This window comes from Macaca nemestrina, chromosome 9 (assembly GCF_043159975.1).
Source record: "Macaca nemestrina isolate mMacNem1 chromosome 9, mMacNem.hap1, whole genome shotgun sequence".
Lineage (NCBI taxonomy): Eukaryota > Metazoa > Chordata > Mammalia > Primates > Cercopithecidae > Macaca > Macaca nemestrina.
This window is the reverse complement of record NC_092133.1, coordinates 70,496,404-70,521,926: the sequence shown is the minus strand read 5'-3', so window position 1 is coordinate 70,521,926 and position 25,523 is coordinate 70,496,404. Positions and strand designations below refer to the sequence as shown.

At 41.7% G+C, this 25,523-nt stretch overlaps 2 protein-coding genes across 15 annotated transcripts in view; one reads left to right on the top strand and one right to left on the bottom strand.

Moving 5' to 3' along the window:
• LOC105466223 (adenosine kinase) overlaps positions 1 to 2,306 on the bottom strand; it is a 567,753-nt gene extending 565,447 nt beyond the window's left edge. For 5 of the 6 annotated variants that reach the window (XM_071069752.1, XM_071069756.1, XM_071069759.1 and 2 more), the window contains exon 1: positions 2,156 to 2,305. In XM_071069752.1, the coding sequence (XP_070925853.1) occupies positions 2,156 to 2,220 (65 nt within the window). In that variant the 5' untranslated portion in view covers positions 2,221 to 2,305. Of the gene's footprint in view, positions 1 to 2,155 lie in introns of all 6 variants that reach the window. The other variant, XM_071069755.1, reaches the window with a different exon arrangement.
• A 164-nt stretch (positions 2,307 to 2,470) lies between these two features.
• LOC105466005 (adaptor related protein complex 3 subunit mu 1) overlaps positions 2,471 to 25,523 on the top strand; it is a 76,078-nt gene continuing 53,025 nt past the window's right edge. For 5 of the 9 annotated variants that reach the window (XR_977910.2, XR_977912.2, XR_977911.3 and 2 more), the window contains exons 1-6: positions 2,557 to 2,751; positions 16,031 to 16,306; positions 17,603 to 17,774; positions 20,243 to 20,380; positions 24,070 to 24,155; positions 24,826 to 24,959. Coding sequence is in view for 4 of the 9 variants with exons in the window: in XM_011714737.2 (XP_011713039.1) it covers positions 2,605 to 2,751; positions 16,031 to 16,306; positions 17,603 to 17,774; positions 20,243 to 20,380; positions 24,070 to 24,155; positions 24,826 to 24,959 (953 nt within the window). In the remaining 5 variants the exon portion in view is untranslated. Of the gene's footprint in view, positions 2,490 to 2,552; positions 2,752 to 10,942; positions 10,964 to 16,030; positions 16,307 to 17,602; positions 17,775 to 20,242; positions 20,381 to 24,069; positions 24,156 to 24,825; positions 24,960 to 25,523 lie in introns of those variants that run through there. The other 4 variants (XM_011714738.3, XR_977913.3, XM_011714736.3 and 1 more) reach the window with 4 other exon arrangements.

Sequence of the window (25,523 nt, the reverse complement as noted above, 5' to 3'; positions counted from 1 at the left end):
GAGCCTAGAAAAATAATAGATATTTGAGAAAGGCAGACTAGCCTTGTCAGATGCTCCCTCTAGAACAGATTTCTCAACCTCAACACCGTTGACATATTTGGCCAGATAATTCTTTGTTGTGGGGGTTGTCCTACATAGGATGTTTAGCGGCATCCCTGAATTCCATCCACTAGGTGCCAATAGCTCTCCCTACCAAAAATACCTTTCTAGACCATGCCAAATGTCCCCTGGAGGGCAAAATTTCCCCTGGTGGAGAATTACTGTCCCAGAGCTGACCAAATTCTCAGAAATCCCTAAATCTCCTAAATATTTTCCCTGACATCTACAAATATATCTCATTATCTGTTCCCACTGATGCTGAACATTAAATTATGCTTAGTCTTTATAACCCATTCTCCTTAACCAAAACTAGTAGCAATCCCCTGTCAAGCAAGTCATCATAAATTAATTCAGTGTAAATACTCAATGCATTCTCACACTTTGAGTCTGAAAGTCAAACTAATATAATAAAAGTAATAATAGCCAATCCTAAAATGTCTCCCGACAAAATTAGAGATTTGTCCCAGTACTCGAATGTCTAAGCTTTTAACTTCATGTCTACAGATGGCATTAAGTTCATATTGTATAAAGTGAATTTTGGTTGCCTAAGGAATGCTCTCACCCCAGCCTCACAAAGCACCAGGACTGCAGGTATAAGAAAGGATGCTCAGCTAGTTCTTATTTCTGTCCCTGTACTAATTGTTTTATTTGGACTTCAATATCTTCAATTGTAAAATAGGCATAATTCTTGCCTTCCTTTGATCACAGAACTGTCCAACAAGATAATAGGAAAACACAGTGAAAATGGATCAGCATTATATATAATTATTTTTATTAAGGAAAAATCTAAGGAAATCTAAGGGTTGTATGTTTAGTAGGATGGTAGGGAAAAGTTGCATCTGTCTTCCAGTTTGGCGAAGGAGGTGCCTTATAAAGGAAATACTCTAATAAAGGGCAGAGTAGGGAAAGCACATGCCTTTAACTCAGGTAGGTCTGATTCAAAAGCCCTTGCTCTTTATTCTGCATATAGCTTGAATATTTAAAATAAAAATAGAATATCCAGAGGGTTTTTATTTTAAAGTTTATGTTCTTGGTATAAGGTAGACACGCTAACCCTTTGAGGGTAGTAGGAATACATTAAAGGCACTGGCATGGATTTGTTCACCCTCCAAAGCAGATGAACACACCACCAGGCCCCTAAGTGTTCTTTTCTTTTCAATTGTGATTCCTTCTTTTGGAGGTGAAGAAAAGTGATACAGGAAGAAATGGGATACGTCTTGTATAATCAGGAGTGTCCCAATACTTTTCAATCAGTTTGATATGCCTATTTTAAGATGGAAAAAAAAAATCGCTGCCTTTCAACGAACATTTCCAAATCATCAAAGACTGCCTGCTTCACTTTACACTTATTAGGAAGGGATATTTTAACAAATGACTCTATAAGTAAAAGTTGCAACATCAATCACATGTGAGGCAGGTGTTAGGGGCAGCACTGTCTCCGTTGCTGCCAAAAAGTGCAAATAAAAAAGAAAAATCAACTTTTCCCAGCCATTCATCCAAATGCTGCCCCTGCAAAGCCTCGGAGGGGTCTGGGTCACTGGTAGAGGGTCCTCAAAGGTGCAGGCTTTCAGAATGTGTACGAAAAGGCAGGTCAACGTGGCCTTCCGCAACACTTTCCGAAAAATCCCCAAAAATTCTGACTTCGCCCCAGAGTAGAGCAGTTGCCGAGCCTCCTCCCCGCCATCCCCCAGGAAGAGAAGGCAGCCGCGTAAAGACGCAGCTCCGGTCCGGCCCTCCGGGGTCGCACCAGCCCAGCCTGGGCTTGCTCGCAGGTGGCGCAGGCAGCCGGCTCGCCCCCCCTCCGCCGGCCACGATTGGCCAAGGGCTGCTGGAGCCGGAGCTGCACCAGACAGGCGGCGACTCGGCCAAACTGAGAGAACGTCCGGCAAGGGGTCGCGGCCAGACAGACAGCTCCCCGCGCGGCAGGTCTTGCGTGTTGGCCCCAAGCGGGCAATGAGAGACACCACCCAGCGCCGGAGCCGCGAAACCCCACGTGGGCCCGGGCTTGCTTGCAGCAGGCGCTGTCACCCTCCTCCCCAAGTCGGGCAGCGCTCACCTCAGCGCTTGCGGCGCCTCCACCTTCAGCTTTTTGGGCTTCGGCTCCTCCTCAGCAGCTGCCATCTTTGCGCTCCTACCCTACTTTGGTTCTACAGCCCACCTCTGCCATATACTCTCTGACACCCCCCCCCCCACCTCTTCGCATCACCGCCTTCTCTCCTCCAAATCCCGCCCCTCCAGACTCCGCCCATTCTGTGCCGCTGTCATCCACAATCATTGGCTCTATTCCTCACCACCGACAGCGAATGCCCCGCCCATTCCTGACCCCGCCTCCCCTGCCATATGGGACCCCAGACTGAGTTAGGCCGCGGATAACCGCCTGAATCTAGATGGTGAGAAACCTACCATTTTTCTAGGTCCTGGATGACGTAGAATATTTAGATACTAAACCTCAACAGACGTCTTTCCTCTCATTTACGGTCTTCCGGCATATTTAATCTTTCTAATATGGTAGACAGAGTCGGTGTCTTTGAAGCTGTTAATCAGGCAATCTCCTGGGCACTCCGGCTGCGGGTCCTCGCGGCCTTCTCAGCTTCCTCAGCTTCGGTCTGGAGAGGACCCGGCGCCGAATCACTGACTGGCACAGGTGTCGGGGTGAGTGTGAGGGGCGGGAAATATGTGGATTGGGGACAGCTCCAAAACCCGGGAGTAGGCTGAATAGCTGGGGCCCCCGACTCCGATCTGGGCTCTAGGAGCGTCTTTGGTGGCGTGGGCCAGGGCCTGGCTTCCCCCCACTCCCGGCCTTCCGGGCTTTCTCGCCAGCAAGGCCGGAAGGGAGCGGTCCACCTGCAGCCTAGTGTTCTCAGGCGCCTGAGCCCCGGAGGTCGAGCTTCCTGGGTCCCCCCTCTGTACAGACGGCAGGAATCTCAGTCCCAGGTTTCTGCTCTGGAGGACAAAACCCCAAAAGGACCTGAGCGGACGTCCTGTTAATGGGTGGTGCCTGGAAGAGCCTGGGGTGAGGAATGCAGTGAGAAGGGTATTGCAGTTCTTCAGGAGAGAGGTAACGGGGTTCTAAGCTGAGCAGGTGGCAGTGAGTATGGAAAAGTGACGGGCGATGTGGCTGTTGGTATTTGGTAAATTTGAACCCGAAGCTTACAGCCTTATGTGATTAAGAAGATGGTGTCACTGACAGGAGGAGGAATTTTACGGAGTTTGAGTTTTACCGAATTTGAAAGTGGTTTACATGGAGATTGTAGAAAGACTTTTAAAAAAAAATTGTGAGAATTAAGCCCGAAAGACTTTCAAGGTGAAACCCAAAGCAGATGAAGTTTCATATAAAAGGGTAAGAAGTATTTTTGTTTAGGAGAAAGTTATCAATGACATAAAATGCTGCAATGGCCAGAGGAGGAAGCTGAAATCAGAATAGGTCGTTGGATTTTATAATTAGAAAGTCATTGAGCTATTTGAGAGAGATGCTTTAATAGTAACTGAGGAAAGACTGCAGGTGTAGACTAATCCTTCATCATTTGGTGCATGAAGCAAGATTATTGAGAGTGGCAAGGTGGGGGAAAGTTTGGGGTTTGTTTTAAAGAATACAAGATATCTATTTGGGGGCAGGAAGCAAGCAACTATTTGAAGATTCAAGAAAAAGTCTTACCTCCCAGAAGAGAAGGAAAGGAATGGGATCAAGTTACAAGTGAAAGGATTAATTTGGGAAAGGCAGAGTGACAGTTTCTATTGACACTATAGGAGAAATGAATTATCTTAAACTTACGTATCTTGGCCAGGCGCCTGTAATCTCAGCACTTTGGGAGGCTGAGGCGGGCAGATCATGATGTCAGGAGTTCGAGACCAGCCTGGCCAACATAGTGAAACCCTGTCTCTACAAAAAATACAAAAATTAGCCAGATGTGGTGGCACGCGCCTGTAGTCCCAGCTACTTGGGAGGCTGAGGCAGGAGAATCCCTTGAACCCGGGAGGCGGAAGTTGCAGTAAGCTGAGACCTCACCACTGCACTCTACCCTGAGCGACAGAGTGAGACTCTGCCTCGGAAAAAAAAAAAAAAAAAAAAAAAAAAAAAAAAGACCTTACGTATCTTTAGGAAAGCTCTCTTTGCAACAAGATTAGGTTTTCTTAATCTTATGATTTTTATTTCTAACCATTTAATATAATATATGGCCAGGCACAGTATGGCTCATGCCTATAATCCCAGCACTTTGGGAGGCTGAGGCAGGTGGATCACGAGGTCAAGAGATTGAGACCATCCTGGCAAACATGGAGAAACCCTGTCACTACTAAAAATACAAAAATTATATGGGCGTGGTGGCATGTGCCTGTAGTCCCAGCTACTCGGGAGGCTGAGGCAGGAGAATCGCTTGAACCCGGCAGGCAGAGGTTGTGGTAAGCTGAGATCGTGCCACTGCACTCCAGCCTGGCAACAGAGTGAGACTCCATCTCAAAACAACAAACAAACAAACAAAAAAAAACCAACAATATACTGTTGGCAGACAGAGTGCAGTAGCTTACACCTGTAATCCTAGCACTTTGGGTGGGTGAGGCGGGAAAATCACTTGAGGCCAGGAGTTGGAGATCAGCCTGGGCAACATAGCGAGACTCCATCTCTACAAAAAATTTAAACATTAGCCAGGCTTAGTGGCGCATGGTTGTAGTCCTGACTACTCAGGAGGCCGAGGCAGAATGAGGCAGAAGGATCACTTGAGCCCAGGAGTTCAAAGTAATAGTGAGCTATGATTGGTCCACTGCACTTCAGCTTGGGCAGCAAAGTGAGACCCTAACTCTTAAAAAAATACATATACACATACTTTATTGGAGTTCTTTGCAGGCTAAATATTTTTAAGTAGCTCAGTACTATGTCAATTCACGAGTAGCACATGGTATTTACAGAGAAGAGGATTTCTCCCTCCCTTTGGAAATGACCTCTCTCCCATTACACAGAGAAGGAGAACCATCATCTGCCTGCAGTCAAGTATACAAACCTTCCCTTCAATCTGAAGAGTAGAAAGTGTTCCTTCTCCTTAGAGAAGGCAAACTCTTTCACCTAGTCTCCCAGTAGCATGCTATCCTGCTGTGTCAGGGTCCTCTTTCCGTTTTTCCCTCTCTCCTGTGTCAGCTTTTTCCCCTCTATTCACACCTTTCCTTTAGCATTTAAATGTATTCTTCCTTCACTTTATGAACTGCTGCATTTATTTTCCTGTCTTTTTATCCTCTTCACAGCTAGACTTCTTGAATCTACTCTACATATCTCTATTTTTTTTTACACCTCTTGCTGTTTATTTCCCAGCCCACTTATTTCTAGCATTCCACTGAACTACCACCAAAACTCCTTTTTTTTTTTTGAGACAGAGTCTTGCTCTTGTCACCCAGGCTGGAGTGCAGTGACATAATCTCAGCTCACTGCAACCTCCACCTCCTGAGTTCAAGTGATTCTTCTGCCTCAGCCCCCCGAGTAGCTGGGATTACAGGTGCCTGCCACCACACCCAGCTAACTTTTGTATTTTTAGTAGAGACAGGGTTTCGCCATGTTGGCCAGGCTGGTCTTGAACTCCTGACCTCGTGATCCACCCGCCTCAGCCTCCCAAAGTGCTGGGATTACAGGTGTGAGCCACCACACCTAGCCCACCAAAACTACTTTTACCAAGATCACCAATGTCCTCTGTGTGTTAAATCATGCAATCTCAAAGCAGATAAAAACCGCTTCTTGTGAGGTGAAAAAAATATATATACTCTTTTTATGTATAGAGCACAAATACATTACATAAACAGAGAATATTCTGTGGTATTAAAATTTTATGGTGATATTAATTAGCTTCAGTTAATTATTCCACATTTTATTCATCAGTCATAACATCTGGTACCCCTAAATATATACAACTATAATTTGTCAATTTACAATTAAAAAAGAAAGAATAATAAAAAGTTTTATGGGTGAGGAATTTGATTGGCAGGGTGGTAAGAAGATGAAGTCTAAAAAGGCTTCTTAGCAGGCGTTAAGGAAAGAAAGTTAAAAAACACTCTTAAATCAACAGACATTTTCAATTCTTTTTTGTTGTTGAGATGGAGTCTTGCTCTGTCATCCAGGCTAGAGTGCAGTGGCACCATCTCGACTCACTGCAACCTCTGCCTCCTGGGTTCAAGCGATTCTTCTGCCTCAGCCTCCAGAGCAGCTGGGATCACGGGTACCCACCACCACACCCAGCTAATTTTTTTGTATTTTTAGTAGAGATGGGATTTCACCATGTTGGCCAGGCTGGTCTCAAATTCCCGGGCTCAGGTGGTCCGCCCACCTCGGCCTCCCAAAGTGCTGGGATTACAGGTGTAGCCACCGTGCCCAGCTGACATTTTTAATTCTCGTAGCTTAACCTATTTGTGCCATGTAACAGTATTTACCCCTCCATTCTTCTGGAAATACACTAATATACTATAGTTACTAAAAACTACCCTGCTTTTTTTTCTTTTGCCTCTTCAGTCACATCTCGGTCATTCTTTAGGTCCACTTCCTTGACCCACCTGCTACTCAAATGTTGGAATTCCTGCCATGATTATGCTCTCTTCATACTATGCACATTCTTTCTTTTGTTTCAATTCTCCTTGTGGTTAATTCCCATTAATAAAAAATCCTGATTACTTACAATTCTGATTCCAATCTGGCTTCTCTAAAGCACCAGAAGTGTATATATAATAGTTTTTTGAATATATTTATTTGGGTCAGATATATCCAGAACTGGTCAGATTACACAGGACCAGGCTAAGTGACACATCTCTCTCATCTCCACATACCCCCTCGTCCAAGCCTAAATGTTTTTTAACACAAAACCTAAATGTTTATCTTATCTTTTCACTGTACCCCATCCCCATAGTCAAGACTCTAGTCCAGGCCATCACCACTCATCTCCCAACTGGTGTCACAGTGTTCAGTTACCAGCTATCCAGTTTCCACAGTGTAATTAGTATAATCTTTCTAAAAATGTAAATCAAATTGCATGATTACCAAAAAAAATTATAAAATGACTTTATATTGCACTAAGAATAAAGTCCAAACTCCTTAACAAGTTTAGCATGCTCCATGAACCAATCAGTCTCTGCTTCCCTCCTTCTCCAGTTTCATCTCCCCTCTTCCCTCCAGCTTCCGAATTTGCTAAATTTATACTGGATTTCTTTGTCTTGTGTTCTCTCTCATTTCTAAGCCTTGTAGATTCCCATAGCACACTATATTTCCTGTATCATCGTAGGAATTACATCCTACTGTATTAAGTTGTCTTCTCTGCTGACCTCTAAATGCTGTGAGTGTAGGAACTCTAATTTTGTTTGTTCTTGTATACCCAGTGCCTCAAAACTCTGTGTTGAATGAATATGTGGTCAAGATATTGGCTGAGAATCAGAAGAGTAGATGCTTTTCTGGTCTCATTCTCTCATATTCAGTATAGGCCCTTCTGTGCCTCCATCCTATTATATATAGAAGGAATACATTTTTGTTTGTAGACACTGACTTCCAAGAATATTTTGACTATTGTAAATGCATTGCTTGTGAATTACCCAGGGTGATTATAAAATGTTTAGTAAAAAGGATTTATGATGTATTTAAGCTGCAGTCAAAGCTCTGATGGGTCTGCCTCTGAACACAGTTTCTTCTAGTGTCTTTGAAATAAGCAGGGAGAATTCTGTTTTATGACTCAAAAGCCACTAGGAATGAAAAGATGGTTGTGGTGATAATAAGTGTGGAGTTTTCCCAGAAAGTTTATTAAAATAATAATTTAAAAATAACTGCAGCGACTAAAAGGATGATAAATAGTTAAAGAAACAGGCTAATTTACACTGCAACGTGTGGTATTATTTAATTGTTATATGCATTAGACCCTTGATCATAATATGGATAGAAGAAGTAAGCTCTCTTTTCCTATTATAGAAGGTTAAGATGGGTTTTAAAGCTAAGCATAGTCGAGAACTTACAAGTGTTATGCTTTCATCTCAGCACTAAGGATAACAACAATAAATCTAGAAGGCTGGTTTAACTTTCTGTATTCTGAGACCTGAACTACTGCCAATAAAAACAACTTCAGTGGAAACTTTCCTGGAAAGAATTTTTCACCAGCTTAAGAGGATGAGTAGAGATCTGGCCCTAAAATAAAGAAACTACAAAATCACTTGCTTCCAGAACAAGCAACTCTTTTAGAGTGTATTGTGGCAATGGAGCACTATAAATCCTTGTGAACTATACCTTCCATAGGATGAATGATTTTAGATAACCTGTGTCAGTGCTTTTAAATATAACTTCCACACTAAATAATTTATTAAACTTCCTCAGCATAAAAACTAGAATGTGTTTTGGCTCCTAACTAAACAAGAAATGTCCTTTATCTCCTCTTAAATAGTAAGCTAGGCTGGGTGCGGTGGCTCACGCCTGTAATCTCAGCACTTTGGGAGGCTGAGGCGGGTGGATCACGAGGTCAGGAGTTCGAGACCAGCCTGGCCAACATGGTGAAACCCCATTTCTACTAAAAATACAGAATATTAGCCGGGCATGGTGGCACATGCCTATAATCCTAGCTACTTGGGAAGCTGAGGCAGGAGAATCGCTTGAACCCAGCAGGCAGTGGTTGTGGTAAGCAGAGATCACACCATTGCACTCCAGCCTGGGCAACAGAGCGAAACTCCATCTCAAAAAATAAATAAATAAATCATAAGCTGAAGCAGCACACTCATGCACTGTTCAATATATTGACTACTAACCACATATGGTTATTTAAATTTAAATTAATTAAAATTAAAACTTCAGGCTAGGCTTGATGGCTCGCACCTGTAATCCCAGAACTTTGGGAGATCAAGGTGGGAAGATCACTTGAGCCCAAGAGTCCAAGACCAGCCTGGGCAATATAGGCAGACCTTGTCTCTACAAAACAAAACTTTGAAAATCATCTGAGTGTGGTGATGCACGTCTGTAAGCCCTGCTACTCAGGAGACTGAAGCGGGAGGATCACTTGAGCTCTGGAGGTGGGGATTGGAGTGAACCAAGATGACACAGTTGCACTCCAGCCTGGGCAACAGAGCAAGACCCTGTCTCAAAAAAAAAAAAAATTAAAATTTCAGTATTGGGTGCATTAGCTACATTTCAAGTGCTCAATAGCCATGTATGTAGTGGCTACCATATTAGCACAGATAAAGGACATTTCTATCATTGCAGAAAGCCCTGTTGGACAGTGCTGTATTAGAATGTGTTCCTAATAATTAGTCTCTGCGAGGTAGATAAGAGCAGGAGCTCAGAATTCAGCTGGATTTAGGTTTGAATCCTAGCTTACTGCGTGATCTTAGGTAACTGACCTAACTTTTCTGAGATGACATTGTCTTGTCTGTAAAATGGGGATAAGAGTAGTATTTATAGCATAACATTGTGAAAATAGGATGAGATAAAGTGTCTAGAATGGTGTCTGGCCCATAATAAGTACTCAATACATTTTAGATAGTATTAATTCATTTATAGTATTATTCATTATCTTTAATGAATAAAACACTTTGAATGGGGACTGAGTACAGTAGCTTCACTTTGGGAGGCCAAAGCAGGCGGATCACTTGAGGCCAACATGATGAAACCCCGTTTCTACTAAAAACAGAAAAATTAGCTGGGCGTGGTGGCCCACACCTGTAATCCCAGCTACTGAGGAGGCTGAGGCACGAGAAGTGCTTGACCCTGGGAGACGGAGGTTGCAGTAAACAGAGATCACACCACTGCATTCCAGCCTGGGTGACAGAGGGAGACTCTGCTCAAACAAACAAACAAAAAAAGCTTATTCCCGAGTAGCTGGGATTACAGGCGCACACCACCATTCCCGACTAATTTTTGTATTTTTAGTAGAGACAGGGTTTTGCCATGTTGGCCAGAATGGTCTTGAACTCCTGACCTCAGGTAATCCACTGGTCTTGGCCTCCCAAAGTGCTGGGATTACAGGCGTGAGCCACTGTGCCTGGCCAAAAATAACCACATTGAATGGAGCCAAAAGATTAATTTTTGCAAAGAATGCTGTGTTCCATATGTGACTCACCTGAAGTGCTCAAATCTGAGTCTCCTTGTGGATTACAGTGCTCCTCTTGAAGTCATATTTTATATTTCAGATGCTAATTTTATTCCAAGAAAAAGGTGTAATAATAAAAATTTAGTTGCATATCCTATGGTTGGATATTCTTGTTTCATTTAAAAAATGAAAGTGAAAATTTATCAGCTAAGATTATAGTTAAAATCAGCAGTTTCTATATAGCAAGTCTGAGTATTCTAATGGCACTTATATTAATACCCAGAGAGAAATATAAGACACCAAGCAAGCCTACTAAGCAAATCATCTGACTAGATAAAGTAGAAAAATATGGCAGGTTCCAATCCTGAGGTGTCAGAGTTTATTGCTAATAACTCAAGTTGATTGCTTGGCTAAACGAGGGCTTTAAACAAAGAAACTTTTTTGTTTCTAATTAAACGGGAACCCTAAACGGTTAACAGTGTTCATACTTTATTGAGACAATAATTACTAAAATGTATCTTAGTAATTAGTATTATTTACTTGATAACTACTGAACATGTGTCCAATGGGAAGGGGAGATCATCACCACATATTCTTTAAATGTCAGCTGCTTTCATAAAGGGTTGATGTTGTTTTCTATGTCAACGGAATCAAATGAATCAATTTTGGAAAGTCTTCCTTTCCTCTTTGGAATTTATCTTCATTCATAGAAACTATATTCATAGGTTTTAAATTCTTTCTTCTTAGACTGCATTTATGATATAGTACTATTACTTGGAATGATTGAGCCACTAGACTAAAACCTGACACTGGTGCTTATACACGTAAAAGATAGGAACAAGGTAAGATAATTAGACATTTTTCCATTGTCCCCTATATTGCAGGAACAATATACCTTTTATAAGAAGCATAACTAACACTCAGAAAAGTATTCAAATCATAATGTAAAGCCTAATGAGTTATCATAAACAGAACACAGCTTGTAAACATCATGCAGATCAAGACATAAAACATTGGCCGGGTGCGGTGTCTCACTCCTGTAATCCTAGCACTTTGGGAGGCCAAGGCAGGCAGATCTCGAGGTCAGGAGTTCGAGACCAGCCTGGCCAACATAGTGAACCCTCTCTAGTAAAAATACAAAAAAAAAAAAAAAAAAATTACCTGAGCGTGGCAGTGTGTGCCTGTAATCCCAGCTACTAGGGAGGCTGAGGCAGGAGAATCTCATGAACCCGGGAGGCGGAGGTTTCAGTGAGCCGAGATAATGCCATTGCATTCCAGCCTGGGCCACAGTGCAAAACTCCATCCCAAAAAAAAAGGAAAAAAAAAAAGAAAGAAAACATTACCAGCACCCTTGAAGATCATCCCCATGGCCCTCCACTCTCCATAAAGGAAACCATTTGATTTAACATAGATTAGTTTTGCCTGTTCTACAACTTCATATAAATGAAATCATACTGGGTATATTCTTTTGCATCTGGCTTCATTTATTCAACATCATATTTGTAAGATTCATTTGTATGTATATATTATTTGGATAAATTCTTTTCAAATCCTTTGCCCATTTTTTAAGTGGCTTGTTTATGTATATGTTTTAGAGGCAAGGTCTCCCTCTGTCACGCAGGCTGGAGTGCAGTGGTGGGATTATAGTTCACTGCAGCCTCAAACTCCTGGACTCAGGCAATCCTCCCACCTCAGCCTCCCAAGTAGCAGGGACTACAGATGTGAGCCACTATGCCTGGCTAATTTTTAAATTTTTTTTGTAGAGACAGGGTCTGAAACTCCTGGTCTCAAGCAGTCCTCTCTCCTCAGCCTCTCAGAGTGCTAGGATTACAGTTGTGAGTCACCACACCTGCCCCTTCTTATTGTTGAGTAAAAGTTCTTTATATTTTCCAGATAGGGGTTCCTTTAAGATATATGGTTTCAAATATTTACTCTCATTTTGTGGATTTTTGTTTTCTTGATAATGTCCTTTGAAGCACTAAAGTTTTAATTTTGATGGACTCTAGGTTATCTATTTTTTATTTTTCTTGCCTGTACTTTTGGTATCATATCTTTAAAAACATTGTCTAATCCAGAGTCAAAATCTATGCATATTTTTTTCTAAGAGTTTTATCATTTTGGCTTTTCCAAGTAGGTCTTTGATACATTTTGTGTTGCTTTTTGTATCCAATTTCATTCTTTTGTATGTGGAAATCCAGTTGTTCCAGTACCATTTGTTGAAAAGGTTGTTCTCTCTCCAACTGGTCACCCAGGTCTTGGCACCCTTGTTGAAAATCAGTTGACCATAAATGTAAGGGTTAATGTTCTGTTGATCTGTATATCTGTCCTTGTGCCAATACCACACAGTAGTTTTGTAGTAAGTTTTGAAATCAGGAAGCACGAGTTATCCGTCTTTGTTGTTCCTTTTCTTTTTTAAAAAAATTCAAAAATATATTTTTTCAATCTTTTTACATTCTACATACTTTTGTAAGCATCCCCCCAATTCTTTTTTCATAGTAAATCAGACTATAGATGAAGCATTTCAGACCTTTTGTCAATCATGTCAAGTGTGAGGGGAAGTCTTTTGTAAGTCAGCCAAATATTTCAAAATAAAAAGCTTTTCCAAAAGTAAAGGCAGAAGACCCCGCTTTCAAGGCTCTGGTCAGCACAGAAAGGCTTGCAAAGGTGTGTAGGAAAGTCCACTGGTTACAGGTGTAAGGTGACTTTAACCTACGGCGACCAGCTAGCCAGGAGCGCCCCAAGGCAGACGAGGACGTGGGGCTTGAGCGCACGGTCTCGCCCCAGATCCCGGCTCAGGAAACGCAGGCTCCGACTGGGATGGATGTGTGCGGGAACCAAGGGCTCCTCCCAGGTCCCTGGAACAGCAGAGTGGCTCCACAGCAGAGTGGCCCCCAGGAAGGATGCTCAGCTGCAGGCGTGGGTCCCTACTCCCAAGCGCCCTGGCCGGGGAGGGAGGGCGCACCCCGCCCCCTTCGCCCCTGTTGTTCCTTTTCAAGATTGTTTTGGCTGTTGATCTTTTTCAATTCCATATGAATTTTAGGATTAGCCTGTCAAATTCCACAAAAAGGCAGCTAGGTTTGTTTTTTTGTGTTTTTGTTTTGTTTTGTTTTGTTTTTTGAAAGGGAGTCTCGCTCTGTCACCCAGGCCGGAGTGCAGTGGTGCAATCTTGGGTGTCGGCTCACTGCAACCTCCACCTCCTGCGTTCAAGCGATTCTCCTGCCTCAGCCTCCCGAGTAGCTGGGACTACAGGCGCGTGCCACCACGGCCGGCTAATTTTAGTAGAGATGGTGTTTCACCATGTTAGCCAGGATGGTCTCGATCTCCTGACCTCGTGATCCACCCACCTCGGCCTCCCCAAGTGCTGGAATTACAACCGTGAGCCACCGCACCCAGCCAAGATTGTTTTGACTGTTGATCTTTTTCATTTCCGTATGAATTTGCGGATTAGCCTGTCCAATTCCACAAAAAGGCAGCTGGGATTTTAATAGGGATTGTATTGAAAGTGTAGGTAAGTTTGGGAAATGTTGCCATCTTAAAAATATCAAGTCTTCCAATCCATGAACATGGAATATCTTTCAATTTTTTAGGTCTTTTTCATTTATTTCACTGACGTTTTGTAATATTTGGTATACAAGTCTTTTATTTCTCTTGTTAAATTTATTTTCTACATATTTAAATTTTTTGATGCTATTGTAAATGAAATTATTATTTTTTTTTTTTTGGTCTTTTTTTTTTTTCTTCCTTTTTGTGGAGAACAGGGTCTCGCTATATTGCCCAGGCAGGTCTCAAACTCCTGGACTCAAGCTGTCCTCCCACCTCTGCCTCCCTGACAGCTGGGATTACAAGCATTTTCTTTTTTTTTTTTCTTTCTTTCCTTTTTTTTTTTTTTTTTTTTGAGACAGAGTTTCGCTCTTGTTGCCCAGGCTGCAGTACAATGGCGCCATCTCAGCTCACTGCAACCTCCACCTCCCAGGTTCAAGTGATTCTCCTACCTCAGCCTCCCTAGTAGCTGGGATTACAGGCATGCACCACCACACCCAGCTAATTTTGTTTTTTGTTTGTTTTGCTTTTGTTTTTGAGACGAAGTCTCGCTCTCTCGCCCAGGTTGGAGTGCAGTAGCGCAATCTCGGTTCGCTGCAAGCTCCGCCTCTGGGTTCACGCCGTTCTCCTGCCTCAGTCTCCCAAGTGGCTGGGACTAGAGGCGCCCGCCACCACGCCTGGCTTTTTTTTTTTTTTTTTTTTTTTTGTATTTTTAGTAGAGACGGGGTTTCACCGTGTTAGGCAGGATGGTCTCGATCTCCTGACCTCACAATCCGCCCGCCTCGGCCTCACAAAGTGCTGGGATTACAGGCGTGAGCCACCGCGCCCGGCATTTTTTTTTTTAGTAGAGACGGAGTTTCTCCATGTTGGCCAGTGGTCTTGAACTCCCGACCTCAGGTGATCCGCCTGCCTCAGCCTCCCAAAGTGCTGGGATTATAGGCATGAGCCGCTGTGCCAGGCCTGAAATTGTTTTCTTAATTTCATTTTCAGTTTTTTGTTGTTGTTGTTGTTGTTTTCAATAGAGATGAGGTCTCACTATGTTGCCCAGACTGGTCAAACTCCTGAGCTCAAGCAATCCTCCTTCCTCAGCCTCCCACAGTGCTGGGTTTACAGGCATGAGCTACAATGCCCGGCCCATTTTTAGTATTTTATAGCTATAGTGGATAGAAATATAATTGATTTGTATATTGACTTGTATCCTGCAAGCTTGCTGAACTAAATTTATTAACTCTAATGGGGGGTGTGTGTGTGTGTGTGTGTGTGTGTGTGTATGTGTGTGTTCCTTATGATTTTCTATATACAAGATTGTATCTTCTAATTTGGAAGCCTTTTGTTTTATTTTCTTGCTTAATTGCCGTGGTTCAAACCTCCAGTACCATGTTGAATAGAAATGATGGGACTGGACATCCTTGTTTGGTTTTGTTATTAAGGAGGAAGTGTTCAGTCTTTCACCATTAAATATAGTATTAGCTTTGGGGTTTTCATCAGATGAAGGAATTTTTTTTTTTTTTTTTTTTTAAGATAGTGTCTCACGGCCGGGCGCGGTGGCTCAAGCCTGTAATCCCAGCACTTTGGGAGGCCGAGACGGGCGGATCATGAGGTCAGGAGATCGAGACCATCCTGGCTAATACGGTGAAACCCCGTCTCTACTAAAAAATACAAAAAACTAGCCGGGCGAAGTGGCGGGTGCCTGTAGTCCCAGCTACTCGGGAGGCTGAGGCAGAAGAATGGCGTGAACCCGAGAGGAGGAGCTTGCAGTGAGCTGAGATCCGGCCACTGCACTCCAGCCTGGGTGACAGAGCAAGACTCCGTCTCAAAAAAAAAAAAAAAAAAAAAAAGATAGTGTCTCACTTGGTCACCCAGGCTGGAGTGCAGTGACACAATCTTAGCTCTCTACAGCCTCAACCTTCCTCCTGGGCTCAAGCAATTCTCCTGCTTCACCCTCCTGAGTATCTAGGACTACAGGCAAGCACCACCATGCTTAGCTAATTTTTGTATTTTTTGTAAAGATGGTGTTTTGCCCTGTTGCCCAGGCTGGTCTCAAACTCCTGAGCTCAAGCAGTCCACCCACCTCAGCCTCCCAAAGTGCTGGGATTACAGACATGTGCCACCAAGCCTGGCTGAGGAGGTTTCTTTTTGTTCTTAAGTGGCTTGGTTTTTTTTTTTTTTTTTTGTAAAATGATGTTGGATTTTGTCAAATGCAATTTCTGCACCTTTTGAAATGATTGTTTTAGTTCTAGTTGTATATCATATTGATTGATTTTTGCATTCTTGGAATAAGTCCCACTTGGTCAAAGTGTATAATCTTTTTGTATATGTTAAATGATATTTAATGTATAATAAATTTAAACCTTTCTTTGCCCCAACAGAAAATGATCCACAGTCTATTTCTCATAAACTGTTCCGGTGACATATTTCTAGAGAAGCACTGGAAGAGCGTTGTGAGCCAGTCTGTCTGTGATTATTTCTTTGAAGCTCAAGAGAAAGCTGCTGATGTTGAAAATGTACCACCTGTCATTTCAACACCTCACCACTACCTCATCAGTATCTACCGGGATAAGCTCTTCTTTGTATCTGTCATACAGACTGAAGTGCCACCTCTCTTTGTAATTGAGTTCCTACATCGAGTTGCTGACACTTTTCAGGTTGGTTATCTATCATACCTTTCTAACTTAAATGACCCAAGTTAGCTGGAGGTGAGACATGATTATATTATTTAATTACCCAGGTTTTGATGTTTACTGTCTGTTTCTCTCTGTTTAAGCATAAATTCATAAATCCTTTTCTATGTGGTGTACAGTTGCACACATGGCTGCTGTATTTACTATTTTTTATATGTATTACAAATTACAGTTGGCTCTCCATATACATGGGTTCTGCATCCATGAATTCACCGAACCTTACATGGCAAATATTTGAACAAAAAAATTGAACTGAACATGTACAAACTTCTTCTCCTCATTATTACTTAAACAATGCAGTATAACAAATAGTTACATAGCATTTACATTGTGTTAGATATTACAAGTAATCTAGAGGTGATTTAAAGTATATAGGGCGATGTGTATAAGTGATGTACGAATACTATGCCATTTTATGTCAGGGACTTGAGAATTGTGAGTTTTGGTATCCACAGGGGATCCTGGAACTAATTCCCCACAACTACCAAGGGATGACTGCATATCATCAGGAAACAATAATGCCCTCCACATACAGTTCTCTCAATGGTCTCAAGATTTTCATTGGTTATGAACTCTTCTGTATTTACGTTTTATTATTTTCTCTTGTCTTGCTGAATATACCAAACAATTTAAGCTTATCTATGTGTATGTTGGGATAGTTAATCAGGGTGAATGAAGTTTATAGCTCAAATTCCAATTTAATGTCTCAATACTTTCTAGTATAATGTGTAATAGGAATTAAATTCAGGCTAGAAATATCAAGAAAATACTGAGGAATAATGTTAGGACTATAGAGGGGTTTTTTTGTTTGCTTGTTTTTTTTTGTTTGAGACAGAGTCTCACTCTGTCGCCTAGGCTGGAGTGCAGTGGCGTGCTCTTGGCTCACCGCAACCTCCGCCTCCCGGGTTCAAGCAATCCTCCCTCCTCAGCCTCCCAAGTAGCTGGGACCACAGGTGTGCACCATCACACTCAGCTAATTTTTGTATTTTTAGTAGAGACAGGGTTTCACCATGTTGGCCAGGCTGGTCTTGAACTCCTGACCTCAAGTGATCCACCCGCCTCAGCCTCCCAAATTGCTGGGATTGCAGGCATAAGCCACCGTGCCCGGCCTATGGAGGGTTTTTTCCCTGGCTCTGTTTTACATATGTTCAGCATCTTAAGCAATGAATAATGCTACTGTAAGTTTGTTCTTCAGAACAAAAAGTATTTAGCAAGCCTTTCTTTGTGCCTTCCATTGTGTGATATTGTGTATTTTGTCAGGACTACTTCGGTGAGTGTTCAGAGGCTGCGATTAAGGATAATGTGGTCATAGTATATGAACTCTTAGAAGAAATGTTAGACAATGGATTTCCACTGGCTACCGAATCTAACATTTTGAAAGAATTAATTAAACCGCCAACAATTCTACGGTCTGTTGTCAACTCTATTACAGGTAAGATGAAAACATACTTTACTGGTAACTGAGCAATTAAAACTTTGTAAACAACTCATTATTGCTCATGATCTGACGTATTATTAAGGTAGTACAATTCAGCCATAATTAAAGTTACTGGTAAAGTTAAAATGGATGTATTGTATATTTATTTTCATAGAAAGAGGCTAGACCTTAAGTGATAAAGAACTTTTGGTTATTACTCTTTTTTTTTTTCTAAAATACCACAACAATATTATTACCATTATTTAACACTAAATACTAAGACTGAATAAATTGTTCCAATTAGTCCTAAAGAAGCCAGTATATGAGCCCACTTAGAAGAGAATTTAGTCCATTTACAGACTGGCATTTTAATGTTTAAAATAACATAACTGGTATGCTGCTACTCCACAATTACTAGAGAATAGAAAATTTAAGACTCTTAACCACACAGTACTACAATATCCTCCGAGTCTTTGTTTTTATGCATGCAGAAGATGTATTAAGAAAAAATAGAAAAATAGTTTACTCATGAGATCGCATGCATTGTGGGCCTGTACTTATGTTGTAAGCTTCCAGTTGGGTTTAATTCTTGAGTGTAGCTAGAAATTAGGCACACCCAGATGCCAATGTTCTTTCGAAAGCTTTAAAGTCTTTTAGAGAAAGATTCCTATGAAATGTTATATGCCACTCCAACTCCACTGTCCACCACTGTAAACCCCTCTCCAGTGCCTTGACCTAAAAATGAGGTGAGAGAGGCCTGTAAGAAAAAGATCATTCAGCAGCTCTTTATTCATCCTCTGTGTAAGGGTGAATGTTGAGAGAAATTCAAAGAAAGATAAGATGGCATGTCTGTGCTCCTAAAACTTATACTCTGAATGGGACGTTGGAAAAAAAATTAAAATAAGTAAATAACTGTATAAGACTTTAAAAAGCAATTCCATACTTCACAGATAATGTAATAGCATTGGAAAATACACATGATATAATGTTAAATTGAAAAGTCAGCACAAAACTGAAAAAATTATTCTTATATATAAATATTCACTCAGACCAAAAAGTTCTAAATATTTACAATGATTATACCCAGCTAAAGAAATACAGATTATCTTTATTTTTGCTTTATACTTTTTAATTTTCCAAAATAAACATGTATTTTATAGTCAGAGAAAAGTTACTAAAATATAGAATGCAAAACATAACAGATTCATAAGGCAGTATATTACAAAGTTCAAGAGAATGGTTCCATTAATGAAGTATTCCCTCCTGAACTGTGGTGGGCGGCCACCTTGGAGAATCAATAGAATTCAGGAAGTGAGGGAGGAGTAAGAGCATTCTCCATAGGTGGAACTGTATGAGAAAAAAACACACATGAAAGAGAAAAACCTAAAGTTTTATTAATGCAGAAGCAGAACTGTTTTTCAGTTGAGAAGTTAGAGATCAGATTAAAAAGTAGAGAAAGTCCTTCAAAGCTAGGCTAAATATTTAGCTTTTATCATAAAGTCAGTGATCAACCATTGAAGGTTTTTAGCAGGAAGATAACATGATTGTAGGTTGCAGGTAGGAACACCAATCATAAGTAGACTGCAAAATTATAGATACAGTATGATTGCGACTGTATTTTAAAGTGCAATTAAAAACCAAAAATTATTACAATAGAAAAAAATGCAACCTTCTGGTGGTGGAAATGTTTAAAGAAATATACCAAAATGTTAATATTATATTAAAAGGTTAATACCATAATATTAACAAAAATGTTAATGGTAGATGTATTTTGTTAGTAAGAAGTCTAGTGTTTTTCTTTAAACCACCTTTCTGAACTCCACCTTTTTGTTGTTGTTTTTAAGTATGTAGTACTTTCGAATTGGAAATATAAATTAACCAAAATGTTAAGTAAGTCACAGCTCAAAGATAGGTGTTTTGGACAACCACACTTATTTTTAGACATGTGTCAGTTTACCAGGAAATTAGCCGGATACTGAACACTAGCTATATTGCAGCCATATGGGTATGTCGACCTTAAAATAGGAAAAGCCCAGATTCCATTTATTCCACTGAGGCCTGCTTGGCAGCATCTCGTGTAAATTAAAGTTGAATACTGAAGGGCCTAGTTATAACTCTGTATTCTCAGTGGAGACATTTTATTGGCAGAAGATTTTGAAACAACCAGCCTCTTTTTTCATCAGTGGCAGAGAATCTGTTTTTGAGCCACTGGAATTAGATTAGGTTACTGTTAACACACAGGAAGCAAAAGATAAGTAAATAAATTTAACCTGGTTTGGCAGGTAAACAGAGGGCCACATGGCCTATTTTTCTCTTCTAGAAATTTGATCATGTTGGTATGGAAATGTCTGACAATTCTAGAGACCATCCACAAGTTCATTAAGAAAAATCCAAACATTAAAGAAGCAGCTTTCTTTTTCCCAGTAATACATTTTCTCATGACTGTTTTACACATCAACTTTGCCTTCTTTTTGGGTTTCTAGGCAGTAGTAATGTTGGGGACACACTCCCCACTGGGCAGCTGTCCAACATACCATGGCGTCGGGCAGGGGTAAAGTACACAAACAATGAAGCCTATTTTGATGTCGTTGAAGAAATAGACGCAATTATAGATAAATCAGGTAATTGTGTGCATGTCATCTTATTTGGGGAAAAACAATTCATCTGACACAGATGAATAGAAAATTGAAGTCCTGGCCAGGCACAGTGGCTCACGCCTGTAATCCCAGCACTTTGGGAGGCCAAGACAGGTGGAACACGAGGTCAGAGTTTGAGACCAGCCTAGCCAACATGGTGAAACTCTGTCTTTACTAAAGATACGAAAAATTAGCCAGGTGTGGTGGCACACACCTGTAATCCCAGCGACTCAGGAGGCTGAGGCAGAATTGCTTGAACCTGGGAGGCAGAGATTGCAATGAGACAAGATCACACCATTGCACTCCAGCCTGGCTGTGTCTCAACAAAAAAAAAAAAGAAAGAAAAGAAAATTGAAGTTCTTTGGCAGTATGGTTTCAGTAGAAAGGCATTCATTATCTGATGATTTTTAAATCTGTTTGTTAGTTTGTTTGTTTATTTATTTATTTGAGATGGGATCTCACTGTTGCCCAGGCTGGAGTGCAGTGACATGATCTCGGCTCACTGGAACCTTCACCTCCTGGGTTCAAGCGATCCTGCTGCCTCAGCTTCCCAAGTAGCTGGGATTACAGGCATGAGCCACCATACCTGGCTAATTTTTTTTTTTCAGATGCAGTTTCGCTCTCATTGCCCAGGCTGGAGTGCAATGGTGCAGTCTCGGCTCACCACAACCTCTGCCTCCCAGGTTCAAGTGATTCTTCTGCCTCAGCCTCCCATGTACCTGGGATTACAGGCATACACCACCACGCCCAGCTAATATTGTGTTTTTAATAGAGATAGCGTTTCTCCATGTTGCTCAGGGCTGGTCTCGAACTCCTGACCTCAGGTGATCCGCCTGTTTCAGTCTCCCAAAGTGCTAGAATTACAAGCGTGAGTCATTGCTCCTGGCCCTGGCTCATTTTTTGTATTTTTAGTAGAGACGCAGTTTCACAATGTTGGCCAGGCTGGTCTCGAGCTCCGGACCTCAAGTGATCCACCTGCCTTGGCCTCCCAAAGTGCTGGGATTACAGGCGTGAGCCACTGCACCTGGCCCATAAATCTGTTTATTTTGCCCATAGGTTACATATAATTTTAATAACCACTAGTTGAGGTCTGCCAAACATGTAAATCAGAACTGATAATGCCTTACTTTAAGCTAATTATTACCCTATGTAACTCTACCTCTTGCTATTTATTCCTTCTAACATTTATTGAAAATCTACCATATACCATGCTTTTGCTACTACATTATGTGCAGTACTTCTGATAAAAGCCCCTATCTTTTCACTTTCTTTCTTTTTTTTTTAAATACAGGGTCTTGCTCTTTTGCCCAGACTAGAGTGCACTGGTGCAGTCCCTACTTACTGCAGCCTTGACCTCCAGCTCATGCGATCCTCCTACCTCAGACTCCTGAGTAGCCTATAGTCCCAGCCAATCAGGAGGTACACACCACATGCCACCATGCCTGGCTAGCTTTTATTTTTATTTTTTGTACAGACAGAGTCTCACCATGTTGCCCAGGCTGGTCTTGAACTCCTGGGCTCGAGCAGTTTACCTACCTCAATCTCCCAAAGTGCTGAGATTACAGGCATCAGCTACCACACCCAATCTAATTATCTTTTTAACCAGACAAAACAATGGTACTCTATAAGAATCATAAAATTTTATTATTAAAAATAGCAGCCGGACATGGTGGATCACTCCTGTAGTTCCAGCGCTTTGGGAGGCCATGGCAGGCAGATCACTTGAGGTCAGGAGTTCAAGACCAGCCTGGCCAACATGGTAAAACCTCATCTCTACTATAAATACTAAAATTAACTGGGCATGGTGGCAGGCGCCTGTAATCCCAGCTACTCGGGAGGCCGAGGCAGGAGAATTGCTTGACCCCAGGAGGCAGAGGTTGCAGTGAGCCAAGACTGCACCACTGCACTCCAGCCTGGGTGACAGAGCGAGACTCCATCTCAAAAAAAAAAAAAAAAATTAGTCCTTCCCTTGCATTTATTTTATACATAAGGAAAGCCCAGAAGGGTTAAGTGAACTGTTCCAAGTCACACAACTTGTTAACATGTAGTGATGGTTTATTGTGAATTATAGTCAATATCTTCTCTTCCATGAGTGCCCTTTTCATTATAACATTCCATCTTATAGAATAACAGATTTTTGCCAGGCACGGTGGCTCACACCTGTAATCCCAGCACTTTGGGAGGCTTAGGCAGTAAGATCACTTGAGCCCAGGAGTTGAAGACCAGCCTAGGCAACATAGCGAGACTCCGTATCTATCAAAAATTTAAAAGATTAGCTAGGCATGGGTTCCTTAATCCCACCTATTCAGGAGGCTGAGGCAGGAGAATTGCTCGAGCCCAGGAGTTCAATGCTGTAGTGAGCTATGTTCACACCACTGTACTCCAGCCTGGATGGCAGAGGGAGACCCTGTCTCTAAAAGAAAGAGAGATCTTTCTATTATGGATCCTATTTCTTAAAAGTTGACTTAGTCCATTTCATAATACCCTTGCCTCATTTTAAAATTCTATTGAAAATGTTTTTGGTTTGTTTTATTTTGTTTTTGAGACAGAGTCTCACATTGTTGCCCAGGCTGTAGTACAGTGTTGCGGTCTCGGCTCACTGCAACCTCCGCCTTCTGGGTTCAAGCAATTCTCCTGCCTCAGCCTCTCAAGTAGCTGGGACTACAAGCACACACCACCACGCCTGGCTAATTTTTTGTATTTTTAGTAGAGACGGGGTTTCGCCATGTTACCCAGGCTGGTCCCAAACTCCTGAGCTCAGATAATCTACGCACTTCAGCTTCCCTAAACGCTGGGATTACAGGCATGAGCCACTGTGCCTGGCCTCATATGTTTTAAACTCATATCCAGTCATCTTACAGGGTTGGCTCCATAAAGGAGACAGTTTAATTTTCCTTAGAATTAGCATATTCTGGCTGGGTATGGTAGTTCGCACCTGTAATCCCAGCACTTTGGGAGGCTGAGGTAGGCAGATTGCTTGAGCCCAGGAGTTCGAGACCAACCTGGGCAATGTAACAAGACCCTGTCTCTACAAAAAAATACAAAAATTAGCCAGGCATGGAGGTGCATGCCTGTAGTACCAGCTGCTTGAGAGGCTGAGGTGGGAGGATTGCTTGAGCCCAGGAGGTTGAGGCTGCAGTGAGCTGTGATAGCACTACTACACTCCAACCTGGGTGACAGAGAAAGACCCTGTCTCAAAAAAAAAAAAAAAAATTATATTCTACAGTGGCATACCTGTAGTCCCAGTTACTCTGGGGGCCAGCTGGGACTAGCTAGTAAGACCTCATCTCTTAAAAAAAAAGAAAAATTATCATATTCCAACCAGAGTTAGGTATGGACCTTGTCCCCTGACCTGTTAATAGAGATGTAAAGCTTCAGTAAGTCTGACACCCAGAGGGTATCTCCATTATTCTAAATATAGTGATTGTTGGGCTAGGTGTCATGGCACGCGCCTATATTCCCAGCTATTCGGGAGGCTAGGGCGGGAGGATTACTTGAGCCCAGGAGTGAGGCTGCAGTGAGCTGTGATCGTGCCACTGCACTCCAACCTTGGCAACAGAGCAAGACTCTGTCTCTAAAAACAATAAATAAATAAAAATAAAAAGATATAGTGATAGCTCTAGTTAAGACTCATATTCCGTTGATGTTATCTTCCATTTTCTTTCTTTCTTCAGGATCTACAGTCTTTGCAGAAATTCAGGGGGTCATTGATGCTTGCATTAAACTATCTGGAATGCCCGATCTCTCCCTTTCTTTCATGGTAAGTTTTATTCTCCTGTTTTATAGCCCCTTGAATGCCTAATACATGTGAAGTACTAAATGAAATGATAAATATTGAGATAAGTTTGCATCTTAGATTGCAAAGGATTGTCTCAGAAATATTCCTAGCAGAGTTTCCTAAGACAGTCACTTACATGATGAGCGTGGTCTTTATGGAAAGGCTAAGGGAGGTCTTTGCCTGAGTGTGCTAGAAAGGGCTTAAAATTGGCTGGCTGGCTTCTGCAAATATCCAGTATCATTTTTACTGAGTAATTATTTGCTTTGCTGATATGAAAGGACATTGGTCTTTTGTATCATTTTAGAGTCAGCATGACATACTGCTAGGAACAATTAAGAGAACTGACTTCTGGTGTTGTCACCAGTTTGTTCTGACCTTAAGTCCTCTGAACCTCAGTTTTTTAATCTGTTAAAGGGAAATAATACTACTTGCCTTTTCTCCTTTATGGTTATTGAAATTCAATAAAATAATGTACATAAAATATTTACAAACTTTAAAGCATTGTGAAACTATAAGGTTGTGTAGATGTGGTCATAAACTCTTCCATGACTGCTTTATCTTCAGGGAACATATTGATTTATCAAGGTATCTAAGTACAGTTCCCATATTCATTATGCTCTATGAACACGGCTGTCTTCTGTTTTCTTGACAGAACCCTAGGCTTCTGGATGACGTCAGCTTCCACCCCTGCATCCGGTTCAAGCGTTGGGAATCTGAAAGAGTTTTGTCATTTATTCCTCCAGATGGAAATTTCCGACTCATATCATACCGTGTCAGCTCACAAAAGTATGTTGATGCATCAGCCAGAATCTGCCATCATACATATCAAGCAGAACTCACCTTTCCCTGTTCCTTTATGACAGTTGAGTACTTGAGGTCGTCATTGCTCACTTTAACCATAGCTCACCGGGAGACCCAGTGAGAACTGGTGAAAATACGCACCTAAAATATCAGTATACTTTGAATGTATGAGTGTAGAGTGGTACTAAGTGAGACTAGAGTAAAACCTATAGCCAAGGGCAAGCAAACCATGCATAACCTGGGCAAAAGGTTATGGTACTGGTTCTTTGCAAGGTTACGCATTGTCAAATTATGGCGCTGGTTCTTTGCTCAGGTTATGCACGGTCCATTTTGCTCTGCTTCTGACAGCTGAGTACTTTGCAAGCAGAGCAAAATGGACTGTGCATAACCTGGGCAAAACCATGAACCACTGCCATAATCTTACCATAGTCTGTAGACTTTGTGGCTAACAAGGAGACAGACCTACCTGTAGTTCGTGAGGACATTCCCAAACTTACCTGCTTCAAGTCAGTCTTCTCTGCTTCGAGGTTTTAAGGAACTGTTTAGCAT